At 42.2% G+C, this 20,231-nt stretch overlaps 1 protein-coding gene across 1 annotated transcript; it reads right to left on the minus strand.

Moving 5' to 3' along the window:
* Positions 1-2,002: 2,002 nt before the first annotated feature.
* On the minus strand, positions 2,003-6,190 carry PFDN4 (prefoldin subunit 4). The gene is made up of 4 exons (XM_032774718.2): positions 6,100-6,190; positions 4,892-4,999; positions 3,603-3,746; positions 2,003-2,973 (listed from the first exon to the last, which is right to left on the minus strand). The coding sequence occupies exons 1-4, from the start codon at positions 6,121-6,123 to the stop codon at positions 2,842-2,844; spliced, it is 408 nt and encodes a 135-aa protein (XP_032630609.1). The 5' UTR covers positions 6,124-6,190; the 3' UTR covers positions 2,003-2,841.
* Positions 6,191-20,231: the final 14,041 nt, after the last annotated feature.

The raw sequence follows: 20,231 nt of genomic DNA on the forward strand, positions 1-20,231 counted from the left end.
TGCATTAGGGTCTCTACAGTTTTTCAAAACTTTCATTGGTATTAAATATTTGACCCTTATTATTTGCAGTTCTCATTTTTGAATGAGTCATCCCCATAGAAAGGCTGCTTACCTGGAAACCATACTGTTATGATGGTTATCGCTTAATACCCAAAGCCTGCAGGCTTTAGTGCGATGAGTACATTCCTGGCTGCAGAGGCAGCGCCCAGGTCAGGGCTGTGCAAAGGAAAGATCTTAACGCTGCCAAATAGAGCTCACGACAGTGTCAATGCCACAGCTAAAGTTTTATTTTAATAAAATTAACCTAAAGACATTGTTCTGTGTCTTACTGTTAGCAAGGATTTTTGGCACTTCAATGCCATCTGCTGGATAGTTATCATTATGGTCCAAACTTCATGACTAATTAAATCAAGCTCCCATTTTGGGGGGGGAGTGAGATTCACCATGTAAATCTTACTTAGCTTTACAGATTTAAAGACAAATTTATTTGAAGCACCTGCTTAAAAAGTCCAGCTGCTTTGTGTATATGTCCATAAAAGGAACTCCGTACACCAGCATCTCCTTTATCCACAATCTTGCTCTGTTCAGCTCTCAAACTGCAGTATGTGTTGGATAGTAGATAGATGCATCTGTCAAATCCTTATTGTGATATACTGCCTTGTTTTACAATTATAAGAACCTTAAACACCACATTAAAATCAACTTGAACAGAATTCCAGATTTTAAAGATTAACAACTTAACTCTTTACCGTTTGGATATAATATTCTAATTCTCAGTTAACACTATGCTAGCAAGATATTGCTGAAGTACATTGAACAATGAGTCCAATATTAATGTTTATTAGTAGTCCTTAAGTCATAGGAGATGATTTTGTTCACATTCAGGTAGCTAGGAACAGAGCTAGTACTATGCAAGTGAGATCTCATTTTATAAAAAAATCCAATGCTCCAGCCAACTGAAGTCTCTCTGCTTCCCCTGGACACCTCAGAAACCAGAGCTCTCTTACACCTCCTGCCTGGAGAACACAAGCGTTACGCGGTGTGACCCTGAGTTCAGTAAATCTAGGACTTTAAAGACTCCTAACTGTAGAGTTTATTCTCTTATTAAAGGCCCATCTTGTAGTACCATCATGGTTTGACAGTCCACTGGTTTACTTAAGTGCCTTAGAAGAGTTCAACTGTCAAAGAATTATAGCAAGAAAGAGGTGAGCTGAAATAACAAGGGCCCAACTAACAGTGCGACTAACTCTGATTCTATTGTAAGTTTTGAGTGTTTGACAAGCCCAGATCTTGGAAGAATGGCCCCAATTCTCAAAAGACATGCAGTCATGTAGTATGCCTCTTTAAGTCCCTAAGTCTGCCATTTAGGTGTCACTGACACTTTCAAAACCACTACTCAGCTGTCGCCTAACCCCCATCGTTGCCTAGGGATGTAGGCATTTAAGTTTCCACTGGTCAGAATTTGCAAAGCCAACCTACAGCTGATAAGCTGCTTTGATCCTTAGCTCAAGATGAAGCCCCAAAAGTCCTGAAAATTCTCAAACTAGGTGAGAGAACATCTGTCTCACAGCAGGACACGATCCTGTAAGTTCATTCTGAGCATGCCTACACCATGATACCTGTCAGGTGCTGCAGGAGGAGGACTGGATGCAGGCCACCAACAAGTGGGAGAGCAGCACAGCACCACACAAAAGAGAGCCAGGAGTGGAGAAAAACATTGACACGTCTAACACTCAGCTTATCGTGATCGAGAGACAAACTGTTTCTATTGCTAGGAAGTGGGTTACTGGAGCTGCCTAGGTACCTAAGCCCCTTGCCTTGCCATTTCATTTCTGGTTAGTTTAGGAAGCTCCCTGCTCAGTTTGCTGGCTTCTGATCACTCAGGAGGCTGGGCTTAAACCAAGGCTGAGGATTCCACTAGGAAGCAAGCCACCTAGAGGGTTAGACGTAGCTCAGTAGCTTTGAGGATTTAGACCAATATGATTAGGTGAGAATCTCAGCTTTTTCTTTGTTTTTTAAAGGAAGCTTCTTGTCCTCAAGGTTAGAGAGAAAAGCTTGAAAACATGACTCCACGTACTCTAAGGGCTCAAACACCAGAATAAAGCTTTTAAGGTAAGCCATTATAATAAAAACTAGATATTCAGTCTAAACAAAATGTAAATTAGTTTCAAGATATCAATAAGTCTGAAAGCATTGGATGGGCTACAGTGACTTTGGAAACTAAACTTTCCTGAATCTCAACTGCCTCATATGTGAGGTGGGAATTATAATATTTAATTTTTTTTGAAGTGCTTTGCGATCCTTGGATGAAAAGCAACATGTCATTGATTGATAATGATCGTATATCGTGCTTTTAATCAATAGACATCAAAGCAATTTAAAAAGCAGGCAAACATCATTAAACATAATCATGCAAAAGTATTATAGTACAATTGTTAACTATTAACGGTCAGTGAGGACAGATTAATCCAATATATCTGATGGCAGAAGTTTCAGATGTTTAGCATTTCACACACACTGGATAGTAATTTCCACAAATAAAAACAAGGGAAACGTATCATATTTCCTTGACTTTATTATTAAAGAGAATGTAAAGACCTCAATCTTGATGTGCATCAGCAACTCATGGAAGGCTATTGCTTTTCCTGAAACAAATAAATACTTGTAGGCAAGCAAAATAAGAAAGCTTTCATTATACAGGTAGAACTCATGACTGGAAAGCCATAAAACAATAAATGAGTGGGATTTTTTAAAAAAACATTATTGGAAAGAAGAAAAATGTCAAGAATAACATTTAATAAACCAATACCAAAAACTGCATACTGTATATTTAGGAAAAAATTAACTATCATCAGCCTCAAGGTTTATATTGTTTCCAAATTTTGCATAAAGCTGAACCTTCAGGTCAGATAATACCCTCTGAATTGATTCCACTCGAGATTCTAACGCTTCTATTTCTCCTTGTAAGTTTTTCTGGAAGACAAAATATTGGCTAATTAATACCAAAGCACACTGAGCAAAGCATCTCATTCATTTAGCTATAGATTACATAGTCAAGCAAACTATATTCCATTTATTTTAGAGGATTCATGCACTGGAAATAGGACAGAATTCAGAGCTTTTAGTTGCAAGTTCAAATCCTGGTCAGTAGTGACCAGAAACAAATTACTCTCCACTAGATGTTCTGTGCCACATGTTAAGTTTACCAGTGGCACCTCTTCAGTTACGAATAGACAGGTAGATCTACATCATAAAATACAAATGCATGTTCAGCAAAAGCCAAAGACTGAATCAGTCATCATGGCACACCCCCTTGTATATAATCCCATCACTCCCAGATCAGCATAATACACATTGATGAGGGAGCAGGAGTTTTAATAATTGCGCTGTTATTACCCATGCAGCACTTCTTCTGTAGCTAACTTGGGGATTTCAGACTAGAGGCATTACTAATATTTGACATAGTACTAAGTCAAAGATATTCAAAAAGAGTAAGGTTCTAAGTGACAGATGAACAGCTCATGACCATCAGCACACTCATCCTAATGTAAAGCTCTCTGTAGCACTGAATATATCAAAGGGACTCTCCCGCCCTCACAAACCTTTGCCTCCTCCAGCATCTCGTGTGTTTCATCTTGGGAATGACTGATAAAAACATCACCAATCTGATACGGTATCAGTATTGAATCTTCATCATCAAGCATCATCATGTCATCGCATGCATCCTCCAAATTCTGAAGTTGTTTCTGTGAAGTCAAAACCCAGTCAAAAAGCTGGTCACCTTATCCCATATGATTTATACATTAACAGCTACTTTAGCTTTATAATCAAAGCTATTCTGAACTGTAGTGGCATAATGTGGAGGAGGATCAGCAGAATTGTCAGGTATACTTGGCAGAGACAAGGTAGGTGAGGTCGTATCTTTTTTTGGACCAACTTCTGTTGGTGGAAGGGACATGCTCTTGAGAGTCACAGAGCTCTTATTCAGATCTGGTTCAGGTAAGGAAATATTTCTTTACAAACTGCACAATTAACTTGTGAAACTTGTTGCCAGGGGATGTTGTGAAGGCCAAAAGTATTACTTGGTTCAAATAAAGAATTAGATAAGTTTATGTAGGAGAGGTCAATCAATGGTTATTAGCCAAGATAGTCAGGGATACAACCCCATGCTCTAGGTTTCCCTAAACCTTTGATTGTGAGAAACTGGGACTAGATGACAGGGGAGAGATCACTCAGTTGCCCTGTTCTGTTCATTCCCTCTGAAGCATCAGGCATTGGCCACTGTCGGAGGATAGGATACTGGGCTACATAGACCTGGTCTGATGCAGTTATGGCCATTCTTATGCCTGAGCTAAATACAAACTGGGACAGACTTAAGCATAAGTGTTCACATATGCTGTAATAGGCCATTTCAAATGAACTCAGTAACTGAGGATTAGGATTTCAACAGAGTTGCACCAGCATAACTCTAGAGTAATGATGTGGAGAGTCTGACCCAGAAAATTTAGCAAAAGCTCTGTATAATCCTTGATTAATTCTCTCTCTCCCCTTCTCTCTCTCACACACACACAGCCTCTTTTTCCCACATGACAATTAAGGGGTTCTAAGCATTGTATGCACAAGTAGAAGATACACATTCAAGATAAATATTGGACATCTGTGCTTCTTGCACAAATACTTCCTATACTTAATCACATTTCCATCTTCATTTTGCTTTAGCTATTTTCAAACTGACTTTATAGACAGACTAGACTCCAAAAGCAAAGCCAGAACCAAAGTTCTTCTAGTTATAGTTCACTCCAGCCCCTACTACATATGTGGACCCCAATTTTGAGCTGCATCAAAGATGAGGTCAGTGCCCTGATGACATGTGAATAGATAGCAAAGGTACCTTTTTAACTTCTATTTCTTCTTTCAGCTCTGTAATCCTGCTGGTATTTCTTGCAAACTTGTTAATTTTCTGTTGATCTTCAAAAGTAACATTGACATCTTCAGCAGCCTGGACAGAGGGAGAGGTTACAGAGAAGACTTAATTGTTACATAATATTTTTAGGGAGAATGAATATAAAGGCATACCACCAAAATTCTTATAATCTTTATACTTAAAAGTTAAGTTATACTTATATTCCTCATAGTTTCTTTCCTAAGGACAGATCTATACTAGAAAAGATTTGCCAGTACAGTTATGGCAGCAGATGCACCTCCTGTACATACAGTTTATATCAGCAAAAAAAGTGATTTTACCAGTATAGCTTATACTCATTCCCCAGTAGAATACTGACAAAAGCAGTTTTATGCTGATTTAAATGCATCTACACTAAAGCTTTTGCCTCTTTAGAAACATAATTAAACAACCTCCCCCCTCCCTTTCATTATTAGACCAAGAGATTTCAGTTAGGGTGACCAAATGTCCCAATTTTATAGGGACAATCCCGATATTTGGGGTTTTTTTTTTATATGGGCTCCTATTACCCCCTCCCCCCCAATGCCCTGTCCCGATTTTTCATACTTGCTATCTAGTCACCCTAGTTTCAGTACAGACCTGACCTAACACTAACACTGTTACCTTTTAACCTTACCAGCACTGTGGAGCAAACAGTAATGGGAAGTGCACACAGCAGGGACTAGGCCACGGGCCCCCACCAAGCTGAAAGGCATGGGGGTGGGGGGGTACCGGGGCAGCGCCTATGGGAGCACACAACACACAGAGCAGCAAGAGGGGAGCGAGAGGGGATCAGTGCCCCCCCCCGGGGGGAGGGGAAGAGAAGATTGAAGCCCCCCCCCCCCGGCCCAGCACTCCCCTAAACCCGGGAACGAGGACAGGGCAGGCGGCAGGGGAGCCCCACGGTACGGAGGAGTCTGGGGCGGCTCAATACACCGGGACCGCTCAGGCAGCACCAAACCTTGGGGGTGGGGGGCCTAGAGAAAGGAGGCGCACAGCGGACCCCGGGCCCCTCAGACGAAGCGGGGCGCAGAGCGGCGCCAGGGACCCCCTCTGATGGGGGCAGGGAGGCGGCGCAGAGCAGGCCCCACAGCCGGGGACCGCAGACCGGGAAGACGGACTCAAGGCTCCCCGAACTAGGTCCCCCTCACACTCACCGCTTTCTTCATGGTGGCAGCCATGTTGGACTGAACTATTGGTTCCTCTGGGAAGGGGGAGGTCCCAGTTACCAGCTCTCTCGCCCTAGGTCGGTCCCGGCTCAGCCGCGGCAGCGCTTCCCGCTCGCGAGGCCGCGCTTGCCGGCCCCACGCCCACTAGGATGGGAAGACCTTGGGTCAAACATATTAAACTGGAACCCCCGCACTTGGTACCATCCGCTTAAAGGCGCTGTCAGTAGGCTATTTATCCGCCGACAGAATAGGGGGCTTTAGATGCCGGTCGTGGCAGTTGTCGCTAGGTGGCGCAAAGAGTCAGCAAATGGAGGGAGTAGAGCCGGAATGCTTTACAGCACCCCAGCAATGCACCCACCCACACCTGGGGGGAACCTCCCACACTGACTGCCCCATTACTGGGAGGAGGGGAGCAGTCACCAATGCACTCCCCATACTTGGGGGAACCAATGCCTGACCGTTCTCCATGTCCCACTCATCAGTCCATTTATTATAATGAATATGGATCAATTACATTAATTACAGTCCCGTAAATAAAATATTAATAAAAATGGCTGGTGCCAACGGCGTCTTCTGACTGCGGTAGCTGAGCACCACATGAATATTAAGGGCATCTACCCTCACATGCTCCACAGATGGGGGGCATTGAGGCACAGAGGGATAAAGCAACTTGGCCGAGGTCACACAGGAAGGCCGTGCCCAAGCCAGGAACTGGTCCCAGGTTTCTCTAGTCCTAGGCCGGTGCCTTAACCACAAGACCAGTCCTCTCCCAGGGACATCTGTCTTGCTGTGGAGATTACTAGAGGTGAAGGGGAAAAATTCTTCAGCACCAAATTCCTTTCCCAAGGGACCTTGTGAGCAAATAATAAATATTTTGTTAAAACAGAGGGATGGGTTTTTTTTTCCTAAATAGCAATAAGGGCAGTTGGCATTTGCACTGCATAATTGCCTCCACATGCTTCGGTTTATTTATTTAGCTTATATCACAGCTACGAAAAAAATCAGGTCACCATAACATTTCATAACCACAGCTGCGGGGGGGTGTTTTGGCTTCAATGGACTCCTGACAACCAGTTGCCATTAGTGCAATGCTGGGACCAACATTCAAGAGCCTGGAGCGTTGGTAGAACAGGGTGTATGGCTGATGATGTGTTTGGTGAACTGACAACTAGCCAAGGTTTCGAGAGCAATTTTGTTGACAGACATTAGCTTTTTTGGGCTGCCTCCCTAATATTTGCAAGAGATCTTGTGGATTCAGCTGTGTGGTCTCGCTCAAGCCTCAGTGAAGTGATTTTGACTTCAGAAAAGCTTTTTTTTTTTTTAAATTGCTGCTGACTGACACAAAGCAGCCAGAGCAAGGTTTGAGATCTGGCCCTTAACATTCTGCTACTAGTTAGTAGTTCCTAAATGCCTAATCCTGCAGTCTACCGAGCACCGCCTGAGGGTGATGTCGTGTGTCTTCAATTCCCACTGATTTCAGAAGAACAAGATAAATATTATAGCACTGAAGATCAAAAAGGGGGATTTCCAAGAAACATGTTGCTCATAACAGCAACCTTTGCAAATTTGACTTTCCTGCCACGCCCATTTGCTTGCTTTCTTTGGCCCAATGACTATTTTAGTATTTATACACAGTGGACTGGCCCACGTACAGCACTTGATTTACTGTAAGTAGGCTCAGTGAACTGAACTGGAAAGGACTTCCTATGTGGAAAATATTAAACATTTGTAAAGGTTTGCAGGATCTGGGTCTTAGATTGTAGGGTGTGTTAATTGGCATATGTAACAAATGCAGGAGACTCAAATATGCAAAGCTTCTTGGAAGCAACCCTATTTACTGTTTAGTGATGCATTTTCCTGAGCCATCTTTCCTGTACATGTATCCTCTCTTGGTTATTTTAAATAAAATAAATTAGGAAACCCACAAAATCAAAAGAAAAAAATTCTACAGACACACACAAAAAGTGACAAATAGAACAGTATCAATGTGTGTATGTTTATGTGCCAACCCCAAAATTACAGTTCCCTAGTACCTGTCATGCAAGGCTTTCAAAACTCTCTATAAACATTAATTAATACTCACATCATCACTATGAGGTATCTAGGTAGGTATTAACTCCATTTCAAAGATGTGGAAACTGAGGCACAGATAATTTAAGGCTGACACTGGGTGCCCAGATTGAAGCATCTAAGGTGTCTCAAGTTGGGCACCCAATAGTTGAGTATGTTGGAAAATTTGTGCCTAAGTAATGTGAGTTAGAACAAGGAATTAAATCTAAAGCTACTGACTCCCCACCCTGTGCTTCTGCCACCATCCTTCCTTCACAAAAGGCTCATAACAATGAATCCAGTTAACAGATGAAAGTAAAAGTGAATGAAAGTGCCCCAAGAACTATAGGCACAAGAAGCAATGGCTTACAGAAACTGCTCCCAGCTAACACCAAACAGTTGGGGCTTATTAGTTTTGAAAGAGACTTCCTAGCAGTCATGGAGAAGAGTTAATGCTTCTTCCCTCTTAGACAGGGAGATACACAATAACAATACAGATGCCAAGTCAAGATAAGGAAGACTATATATATATATATATATATAAATAACAGTTTGCAAACATTGGTGAGATTTTCAACTTTTTGTCCCAATTTGGGATGAAAAAAATGTTCAAAATGTTGAAGATTTGGGACAGCAAAACCACTTCTGGCCACATGTATTCCAGAACCCATCCTTTCATTGCACTAGTAGTCAGCAACCTATATCTCTGAATTATCTGCAATGTGCACTTCCTAGAGGTGCCTGAGTTCACTTTTCCCTTCTTAAGGGTCCCCCCATGAAAAGGTATGATTTAGGTCATAGCTATTCCTGTAGCTACATTAGATGAATAATACATGCTATATCTGAGCCAATTTAATTTCCCTCAACATAAAAGGACCGGAATTAATAGCAACTGGATGTTTCCAAAGCTTTGAAACTGCCTCTTCTCCTACATGCTTAGGCAGGATTTGTGGTGAGTACATGTTTATGTGTTACTGTGGTATATAAAGAAAGGAAAAGCAGTCTGCACAGATACAATTTTCTGAGGATGGCATAAGATAAACTTGTTGAACTCAGTGACCTAATTTCTCTTTCAGTGGCACAAATGGCTTGCTCTTTCTTGCCTGAGTTTTGTTTTTACATGAACTTACTCTCAGTTTTCTGTTTGGTGGACCTTGTTGCACCAGTCTGTCCTTCTAGTACTTGTAACCTAACTACCCTTCAACTTATGCCTCTTCCTTGGTTCTTTGGGCATTTTTCCAGCCATTACTTGCCCTAGTTTTTGCAGTACAACTCAGTGGGAAAAGAAAAAGGGCACAGACAGAACTGATGGAAGCAGATTGGGGCCAGGTCTACACCACAGATCTAGATCAGTATAACTGTGTTGCTCAGGGGTGTGAAAAATCCACATCCCTGAGCAAAGTCATTATACCAACCTAACCCTCAGTATAGACAGTGCTGTGTTGACAGAAGAAATTCTTCTATCAGCATAACTACTCAGAGAGGTGGATTAGCTACGCAGATAGAAACAGCTCTTCCAACGGCATAGTAGCATCTTCACCAAAGCACCACAGAGGCACAGCTGCGCCATTGTAGCACTGAATGTGAAGACAAGCCCAAGGTCCCTGCTATAGGTTCCTGCCCCAAAGTGAGCCCCACGTGTACAGAAGTGACTCACCAGCCAAAACCCTCTTGTGGCTGGAGCCTTCCCCTTAGTATCCCTCCTGTTGGTCACGGTGACCAACAGGACTGTGACCAATCAGCTTAGGCGCTGCAGGCCTGGGAGGTGGGAGAAGTGAAGCAGCGACGGCATGCTCAGGGTGCTTGTGCTCGTGCGCGGAGCAGGGGTGAGCTGGGGTGGGGGGGTGCTTCAGGGCAGAGGGTGGGGGGTGCCGCAAGGGAAGCTGCCGCAAGAGAAGCTCCTCAGGGCGGAGGGGAGGAGCTGCTGCAAGGGGGGGTGCCTCAAGGTAGGGGTGCGCGGGGGGGGAAGGCGCAAGGTGGAAGTTTTGCCTAGGGCACGAAACATCCTTGCACAGGCCCTGCCTCTCATAAGCTAAACTAGACATAATATTGTTAGCTTAGGCCTTGTGTGAAGGATTAAGGTTTTATTTCAAGGAGATGGCCAAGAGATTTTTAACATGGCTAATTTACCTTATTCCACGTAGTCCTGGACCCATGTTTCAATTAGAAAGAATAAACCAGTTCTGTGTACTTTTATAAGTTCTATTAAAAAGAATAAGTGAGCAGATATTAAGCAAAAAATGTCACTAAGGCTAAAACTATTATGACTTCATTAAACTAATTAAGAATGAAATGATACAATGATCAAATCAAGGGCACAGTTAAGAGTGAATCAATAGATCAATGGGTTAACAATGATGTTGGCTTAGATAACCATCATATCGTGGGAAAGAGCACCCTTAAATCCCTAAAATTAATCTGTAAATGAGCCACCTAATCAGTATAATATCTCCTTGCTTAGAGTGTAAGCTGTGAGCATTGCAACACTCCTCTGTTCTGAAATCACTTGGTAAAACTCACAGATGTTCTGAGGAGTAAGAAGAGAAGAAGAATAGCCACAATAACAAGAGTTAGCTCTAATGAGGAAGCATGTAGTAGCACTGAGGTTGGTCTCTGTACTGCCTTCAGACTAGCCTTATGGAGTTTACTGTTCCAGGGGATCCCTCTTGGTCAGGATTTAAAACCAAAGTGGACAGTTACATTCTACAGCAATATCAGAGGGGTAGCCCTGTTAGTCTGGATCTGTAAAAAGAGAGAAAGAGTCCTGTGGCACTTTATAGACTAACAGAAATATTGGAGCATGAGCTTTCGTGGGTAAATTCCCACTTCGTCAGATGCAAGTGGTGGAAATTTCCAGAGGCAGGTATCAAAATGCAGGCAAGAATACTTCTGTTCGTCTATAAGGTGCCACAGGACTCTGTCGCATTCTACACTAGATTTCACTGTCAAGACAGGATCTCTTGGTTGAGGGGTTTTAAACTAAAGCAAAACAGCAACTTCCTTCAGTTATGGCTAATGTCATTTCTGAAAAATAGCTAATGGTTTAATCAGCAACATATACTCACTCACACATTTTCTCATTAGCACATTACAGTCTTACATGTTTACAGGGCAAGCCCTGCCTCTACCTTTCTAATGAGAGCTCACAGATTTCCAGAGCACACTCCGTCCAGAAAAATAACGTTTCTGTCCTCCTGCAAAGATCTAACCCAGCCCTGTTCAGACACAACCATCTGTCCCTGATGTCAAGGCAATGTGTTTTTCAAGCTTCTCTCTCCAGTGCTAGAATTCATTACCATATTATGTGAAGTCTGTTTTCTTCCCCAAATCAGTTTTTTTCCTAAACACCTTTGTACCAGGTCATCCCCACCACAATGGGAGGTTTCTTTTTTTCTCAAACATTAAGTGTAGGGCTTCAGGTCATTCTGCAAGTATCAGCCTGACCCACTAAGCTCAGGCAGTCCAAAGCAGGCAGAAAGCTCCCCTAGTGAAGCAGCTAGAGATTCCCATTGTGTAGAGGAACTCTTTGGTGGAATAAATCTGTTTTGATGTCTCTACTTTACTCATATGGGAACCATGTTGGGGCAGGAGGTGGTATGACCACAAAGCTCTATGCTCCAGTGAGTCTGGTCCAGTGGAGTGGCCCTCGGTATAACTTAGTGCAGCCTTGGAGCTATTCTTCCTTCCAATATGGCAGATTGCACCAGAATGAAGGACGTGCAGAGCTGGCACAAAAGCACGTCTGTCTCTCCACTGCCCCATCAGGACATGGACCAGCCACTATTCAGCCAGACACAAGGCTCTGGGTCTATAACCTTAGCTCTGTATCGCTATCTTTCTACTGTCGATTTAATAAAGTATCGGCTTACTCTGACAAGTGACTATAAAACCAGCACATTGTCTCTTAGTGACTCCATATCAAATGTGCTCAGTTTACCATTAAAAACATGTTTGTTTTTTTTCTTATGTGCAGCCCCACAAGCTCAGCCTAGGATCTAAAAGTCTATCTGGCTTCTTGGTTTGCACATCACCATCAATAATAAAGGCTCAACAGCTCAAATTAGCCCTCAGTTGTACCTCTACAATCCAACTGTACTCAACTGATGGTCTCAATGATACCTATGCAACCCTTTTGTTCCCACTGGGTTGTGCAGGTGTCCCTTAGTAAACAATTCATATAAGAAGAGATAGAATCTATCTCCCTCTCCCTTAGCTGTGCTGTCTTTGCAGGGCCAACAAGAACAAAAAGCATTAAAAACTTATTCTATCTCTGGCTTTAAATACAGACAGGAACAGAAGTCTGGTGAGTAAGCTGTCATTTTTGCACAGGCATTTTCAGAGTAAAACCGCACTCTAAGCCATAATCTGCATTCAGATTGGAAGCGTTTTAAACAATGCTCACTTAAATGATACCCTTTGCAAGCACTGTGTCTGCCTGCCTCCAAGCCAGTATGTATCTCAGGTTCTCTAAGACTGGTGCCCAATACAGCAGATGACAATTTGTTACTAAAAGCATGAATGGGATGGAAGAGAATACTACCAATATGTTTTGGTCCCTTTAGCTAGTTATTCTAAATCCACTGCTAAAGCCTCATCTACAGTGAGCTTTCCCGTAAAAACTCCTATCTTTCTTATAGCAACAGAGCAATAGTGGGAGCTGGTGTAGACTGGGTACAGATGTATTTGCCATCTTGTAGCTTAGGCTTGCTCTGAGCACTATAGATTACAGAGTAATAAAAACACCCCGTCATGGGTTCCAGCACTTCCACCACTGTTATAACTGGGGAAATTGTACCAATGACAGTACGTCTGTAGAGTTCCCCCAAAATACTAGTGTAATATGTATGGAATCAGCAAAATGAGTTTCTAATGCTAGTCCTATCCATTTTCTCCCTTCTTTTCTTATCTCTCCAGTAATTACTAACATACCCTCCTCATATATCCCAAGGCATATCATTGGATGAATCTATTAAAGATGGGCTTTAGCGGCAAAAATCAAACATAGATCCAGATTCCAAACACTCCATGCATTTCAATTGTGCTTATTAGGGACGGGAAAATTAATTTTACCAAATTGGACCCTACTTTGAGTTCTAGATTTATGTCAAGATAGAGCTCTGAATACCTCTAACAAAATATGAGCTGTGGGTTGCTGTGAGTTCCTTCCCCTAATCGCCCTAGAAGCAGGACAAGAATGGTTATTTAAAAAATCCTTAGTTTGTATACCGTAGGCTGCTCTTTAATTAGAAATTCATGTGTCTAGCTAGCTAGTTATCATCAGAATTTCTGAAGTGCCTACATGCTGTCTGTTTTCAAGTTGTTGTTTTATTTTAAACCCTCCTTCCCCAATTCTAAATTGTAGTGGGGAATGTTTCAAGAAAATGAAAATGTTTGTGGAAACCTAAGTTTTTCAAAACAACAACAACAACAAAAACAACAGCATAGAGGTTTCACACAGGTTCAGTTTTCCCCAACCTTAGTGTAAATAATATTCAGCATCTTTTAATCTGCAAAAGTTCTTTCTTGCTTTTTTCACAGAATCCAATGGTATCCTGGGAGAAAGCCTGTGACTCCTAGTGAGTATCTGACATATGCACTAATTTGATGCTTGACCAAATAAAGAGATAAATATGGTGAGTGTTTTCCCCATGGTGATATCTGTATTCAATAGTCATGTAGGTAGGAAACTAAAATCCCATCTAGAGAAATTCATGCCTAAGCATTAAATTGAAAGAAACAGCAGGATCCCAGGAGGCTTTAACTGATGAGCTGCTTAGGCACTTGCATTAATCTCTGATGTACATACACATGAATAGAAATAACCAGGATGTGGCCTAGAGGGTATTGAGTTCAATGGAGTGTGGCATCAGTGCCTTTTGACTGACTAATGGTAAAGGCAGAGATAATTTTGATATCTTTTTGTACTTTTAATGGAACGAATGATGCCAAAATACACTGTGCTCTATACAATTAGCAAACCAACATTTTAACTCATATATATGTGATCATGGAGATGTACTGCTGGAATAATAGTATCTTTTACATGTATATGGAACCTTTGATCTCAAAATAGTTTACAGACTAGACATGAGGATTGCTTCATCCATCCCTCTGGCGAAATACAACAATGCCACATAACAGTGTAGTACAGAAAGTGGAACGCCCCTGATTCTTTTGACACTGCAGGAGGAAGTTACAGAGGCCAAATGTAATTACCAATTTGGAATTTGAACGGGGGTGTTAACTGTCCTCTTCTTTGAAGTCATAAATGATCATAACCACGATGTTGAACACGGTTCAAAAGATGACAACTACAACAGCAAAGTGGCTCCTACCAGTACATTAGGACTCTGAGTTCAGTATTGACTCAGAAGGAAGAGTGTTACCTCTTAATAACCAGCATAACTTCTTGAAGAATCTTACTTGCCCAAGCCTCAGGGAGCTAAGCTTGTGAGATCTAATAAATCTGTATATTTCATGGAAATGAGCTATAAAAGTATCCTTCACAAATACATTATAAACCACCGTTACAGCAGGAGTTGTTCAGAATACAGATGAAGGGAATTTGATTGTATTAATGCAAAAAAGTTTCAGAAAATACTCCTACAGCATATTTTATTTTTTGATATCTCAACACAGCCTCCTAAGAACAATAAACTCATTGTCCTTTGTTTTGCACATTAACTAGTAGCATCCTGTAAAAATGTAACCTTGAATAACTTCAGATTAGTAACAGCATCAGTTTGCTTCCAAAAGATTCTGTGTGGTGTCAAGCTTGCCTGAATCAATATTACCCCTCAGACTGAAAGTAAAACATCTGCACAAACATTCAGGCTCAATCAACTAATCCTGTAAGTCAGCTGGTGTTGCCTTTGGTTCAAGTTTTGCATAACTCTAGTAAATTTATTCAACAGGGCTAGACAGTGACTAGGTTTATTGTGCCAGGTTACAGATAGGATGTTAATGCAACAAGTAAAGGTCACTCAGTTCATTAAGTTCATCTCAGAGACTTGTAGTATGATACATATTATTCAAATTTCAGGGATACGTTTTCCAAATGAAAATCATACTTATTGTTAAGAGGTTTCCTTGTCTTTTACAAACACTCGTGTCACTGCTACCATCTTAGATTATTAATGACAAATATTTTTTTAAAAATCAGAAACAACAATTTTCATAAATGTGCAGTACAAATATGCACCCATTAATTAGCAATATGCTAATTTGTACAATACAGCTCCTAAGGTTACAGGAAATGCACATCTAAAATGGCCAAAAAGACAATATGAAAACTGTGCATGAAACTGCATGCATAATTGCACATGGAAATTAGGTACAGAAACACAATCATTTTTAAGTTCACAGTTCTGAAAATCTGACCCCAATCTTGCTTTTCACTATTCGGGGTTTTTACTTTTGGCATTTGACACATCATGGACAGTAAAACTAGTTTGTCAGTTATACACCATGGTTCATTTTCTGTTCATAAGAAGTTGGGTTTGTTGGGCGGGGGGGGGGCAGTTAGAGCACCCTCTCTTGAATGACACTTTTGTTTGAAAGGGCTGGGAAGATCCAATGAAACTGCATCCCCTTTCCTCATTGGAATGAAAATAAAAGATTTAGAATGGTTTTCTGAAAACAGAATTGTGTCAAAATGTGTGTTTTTGCATCAAAAAGTGAGTGGGTGACCTAGTGGATAGAGCTGTGGTATGGGAGACCTAGGTTCAAGTTCCTATTCGGCCTGATTCAGAAAAGAGTTCTTCATCCCAGATCACTCTGAGTCTCTAAGGGTATGTCTACACTACAGGATTATTCTGATTTTACAAAAACCGATTTTTGGAAACAGATTGTATAAAGTTGAGGGCACGTGGCCACACTAAGCACATTAATTCGGCAGCGTGCATCCATGTACCAAGGCTAGCATCGACTTTTGGAGCATTGCACTGTGGGTAGCTATCTCATAGTTTCTGCAGTCTCCCTCGCCCATTGGAATTCTGGGTTGAGATCCCAATGCCTGATGGGGCCAAATATTTGTTGCAGGTGGTTATGGGTAAATGTCATCTGCCAATCCTTCCTCCGTGAAAGCAACGGCAGACAATCATTTTGCACAGCAAAATGTAGAGGTCTAAGTATCTGATTGTGAGTCCTGGTAGCAAGAGGTAGGCACAACCACGCGGTGCTGCTGACTGGGGAGAGCAGCCTGAGGCAGAAGCCTCCAGCTGCCATCATATTCCAGGCAGGACTGAATCTCCATTAGACAAAATTTAAAGAAGAGAATGACCTGGAGTCATTCCCATTTTTGCCCAGGCGCCCCCGACCGACCTCACCAAGGCCAGCCAGGAGCACCTATGACAGCAGCAGACAGTACAGTATGACTGGTAACCGTCTTTGTCAAACAGTAAGTACAAACAGTAATCAATAGGAGATGAATCCTGCTTTTATGGAAGGATGTTGATGAAGAAATATGTGAATGAAGACAGACACAAGGCTGGATTTAATTAAAAACAAGAACTGATGAGTGATCTCATGCCCCCTTGAAGTCAGTGTGAGTTTTGCCATTGACTTCAGTGGGGCCATGATTTCACCCAATAACTCTTGCTTCAACTGCTCTGGTCTCAGTGCCTGAACCAAAGCCCATTAAAGTCAGTGGAAAGACTCCTATGAACTTCACTGTAGATCAGACCCTAAATGAGGAATGTTGTATCATGTACAGTTCAATGTTCTCAGTCTGGTTCCTAAAAGACAGCTGTCCATGTCACAAAACCACCAATTCAGTGGGCACTGATTGTCCTTTTAGTTATCTGTCGCACCAGAAGGACCAAGTATCAAATGTGGCACAGAGACTGAACTCCCCCACCATTTAGACCTAGAGCAGGATGTGTTTTGAATGGACACAACAACAAATCACACAAAATTATCCACTTCTGCCTCCTCCCCTTTTTGGGAACCCTTTGACCAGCTCTAATTCCGAGGCAGCTTGGCAGGGCATGTCTTGAGCTTACTTTGATTCTGTAGCTAGATCACTTCATTCACCAGGGTAACCCATCTAGTGTCTTTCCCCTGCAATAAATTCACTAAAGGTAGGAGTGAATGTGGTGTTTGCTTTAATGTTTTAAAGAATTAATAGTAAAACCCAGGGGCTAGGTTTTGTGACTTTGCCTAATACTGCCTTTGTTGTGTTGTTGCTGTTTTATCTCTGCAGTAATCGCTGGTTTCCCTCCCTCCCCACCCTTCTATTGTCTTCACTGGTCTGATTATGAGACACAGGAACAAATATTCTTTATACACTGATCTCCAGTGAGCTCTCATAGGCAACCTCCTTGCGTCCAGCTATTTCTGTCTGGTTATCCCATGTACACTGGAGCCTTCCCCCAGACTCTTCCATTTCACAGTGAGCTAGAAAAAGGCACAGGAGGAATAGATATTGACACATGAAATGCAACCGGAGATAAAGAGAGGTGAAAAAGGGATCAAGCCTCTATAGTTTAGTGTCTGCCCTGCACGCAAAGCCTCTGGATTGCACATGACTCCCTCGCTCACAGCTCAGTTCCAGCCTCCATGGCTCTTGCCCTGTGAGAGGGGGAGAGAGGAGAGAAGACTGCACACCCATACACACACGCTGTGAACTGCTTCACCTCTTGCTCACTGTCTCCAGTGCCAGGCCCTGGTTTGAACCGCTCCCTCAGAGGTGGGGTAGCAAAGTGTATTATCACAAACCACTTCACATCAGATTTTGCTATAGCAGCAGTATCAGAAATGGCTTCTTATCAGAGAATTTTCTACTGGTAGAAAAAAACCGACACTGCAGGGGTACCATTTTTAACTGCATTTGCTTGTTCATAAGCATTTGGGTAGCAAATTATGAAGAAGGAGGGTCTCTGTGTCGGAATTTGTTACTCACCTTTATTCATTGCTTTTTAAATCTTAGATGTTTTAAATCTGAATTTAAAATGTGCACATAAAATATTTGAGAACATATAAACACATTTTAATATACTGATTCATCTTTAAGTTTTGTTTGTTTAGTTGCATGTATATTAATATATATGTTATAATTGTTATTAATGTGTATAATGTCAATATATTAATAAAATATGAATCAACAAAATACTGTAACTATTAAAATATAAGACTGTTAGTCACATAAGTATTACATATAAATTCCTATACATAGAATTAATCTGAATATTTCAAGCAGATATACTCTTTCATTATTAAATGACTTTGAAAAGAAATCAGTCAATTCAAAAAATGATGATAGAGAAATAATTCAAATTATGATTGGAATTCACTCATATATTACTATATTTTTAAACTTTTTGCTAGAATTAATGCATATGCTTTTATTTTTCTCTGTGCAGATGATCTCTAACCAAATTATGACTATTAGCTGCATTTCAAATGTTAATATTAATTACTAATTATCATTATTAATACAAGCCTAATCATTATCCCAGTTTTTCCATGGTGTCCAGGTGTATACGTTATTTTCTGGATACTGGATCGTGACCTTTATTCTTATGCTCTGAAAAGTTATTTTCTGTTTCCTAGCCTGCCCTTTCCCATATGGTATGCATATATCTCTTTTTTTCTCTCTCTTTCTCTCTCTCAACGTTATCATCATTTCTGCTTTGGACAATTGATATAGTTGCCATAGGTACAGCAGCCCTCCAAGCAATCAACACAATAAATATGATTTAATCTGTTTTTTTTAATAAGAAACGTTATGGAAATAGAAATCCAACTTATTGGTAAGATGTGATATTTTTTTCAAAAATGAAATGTCAGAGAATTCTTTCCATTTTGGGCGGCATATTGAAAATCATAAATCTCTCTAGTTGCCTTAAACTGTTCCTTTCATGCTGGTAATTATCATTACTGTAGCCCATTGTTTTTGAACGCTTTTTCAAACACTGCAGGGAAGAGAAATCGATGAACTGCCATGAGGCTATATGCAGGTATGTCACACTTCCCTCAGCTCCCTGGGACACCAAAACACCAAAGACAGCTCTGGTAACCATGAACATGCTCAGGCTGGTGTGTGTGTAAAATATTTCGCTGAATCAAGTGTCCTTAGGCAGCTCGGGACATTATTCCAGATAGAGAGGATCTGCCTTACCTGGGCAGTAGGCTATATACTGTGCCTTTAACAGCACAGCCGCGGGGTAGAGGGGCTGAGATGTACCATCCCTCCAGGAACACAAAGCCCTCTGCCACCCATACTCAACCAGAGCAATTCGGTAACTGATCTGCCCCATCCCAGGCTTTTCCTGCTCCTCCTTCCCGCTCTTATCCCCAGCTTCTGCCCCAATCTATCTATCGGATTTTCTCCTTCCCCTGTTTTACCATCCTCTGGAGGTTTGGGGGCCACCCTGCACAAATTCTACCCACTCTCCTCTCCTATTTGTCCCTTCTGCCCCCCAGCACCAAGCGGAGTCAAGGCAGCGCCTTCAGCAGATGCTCCTCCGCGCTCAGCACCAGCGCAGGGCGGGAGAGGCACTGTCAGATAACACACTCCCTCACCCGCAGTCAGCTGACTCCCTTAATGAACCGCCTGCCCCGCTGCGGGGTCCCGGGGCCACGCCACCGGAGTTCCGACCCGCCTCACCCAGCTCTCCTATTGGTTCCAGGTTAAAGTCCAACAGGCATCCCCAAGTGCTATATATACACACATCTCCGCGGGGCTATGGGTAACCACAGAGCGGGAGAGAGGGCAGCAGCATCTCTGCTTGCAGCTTGCAGACAGGGGCCCCTCTGCCACCTGCAACCAGCGCCCCTCTGACACCCAGAGCCAGAGCCCCTCTGCACCTAAGAACCAGCGCCCCTCTGCTACCTGCAGCCAGTGCCTCTCTGACAACCAGAGCCAGGGTCCCTCTGACACCCAGAGCCAGGGCCCCTCGGCCACCTGCAGCCAGGGCCCCTCTGCACCTGAGAGCCAGCGCCCCTCTGACTCCCAGAGCCAGAGCCCCTCTGCACCTGAGAGCCAGCGCCCCTCTGCCACCTGCACCCAGTGCCTCTCTGACAACCAGAGCCAGGGTCCCTCTGACACCCAGAGCCAGGGCCCCTCTGCC

The sequence above is a fragment of the Chelonoidis abingdonii genome, chromosome 14 (assembly GCF_003597395.2).
Source record: "Chelonoidis abingdonii isolate Lonesome George chromosome 14, CheloAbing_2.0, whole genome shotgun sequence".
Taxonomy (NCBI): Eukaryota; Metazoa; Chordata; order Testudines; family Testudinidae; genus Chelonoidis; species Chelonoidis abingdonii.

Bases quoted from the DNA above. Each gene is read 5' to 3' on its own strand.
- PFDN4 (XM_032774718.2), bottom strand. From the start codon at position 6,123: ATGGCTGCCACCATGAAGAAAGCG. The intron at 5,000-6,099 runs GTGAGTGTGAGG...CCCTCTGTCCAG, and splicing joins CTGCCACCATGAAGAAAGCG to GCTGCTGAAGATGTCAATGT. The intron at 2,974-3,602 runs GTTTGTGAGGGC...TTTGTCTTCCAG, and splicing joins AGATGCTGGAGGAGGCAAAG to AAAAACTTACAAGGAGAAAT.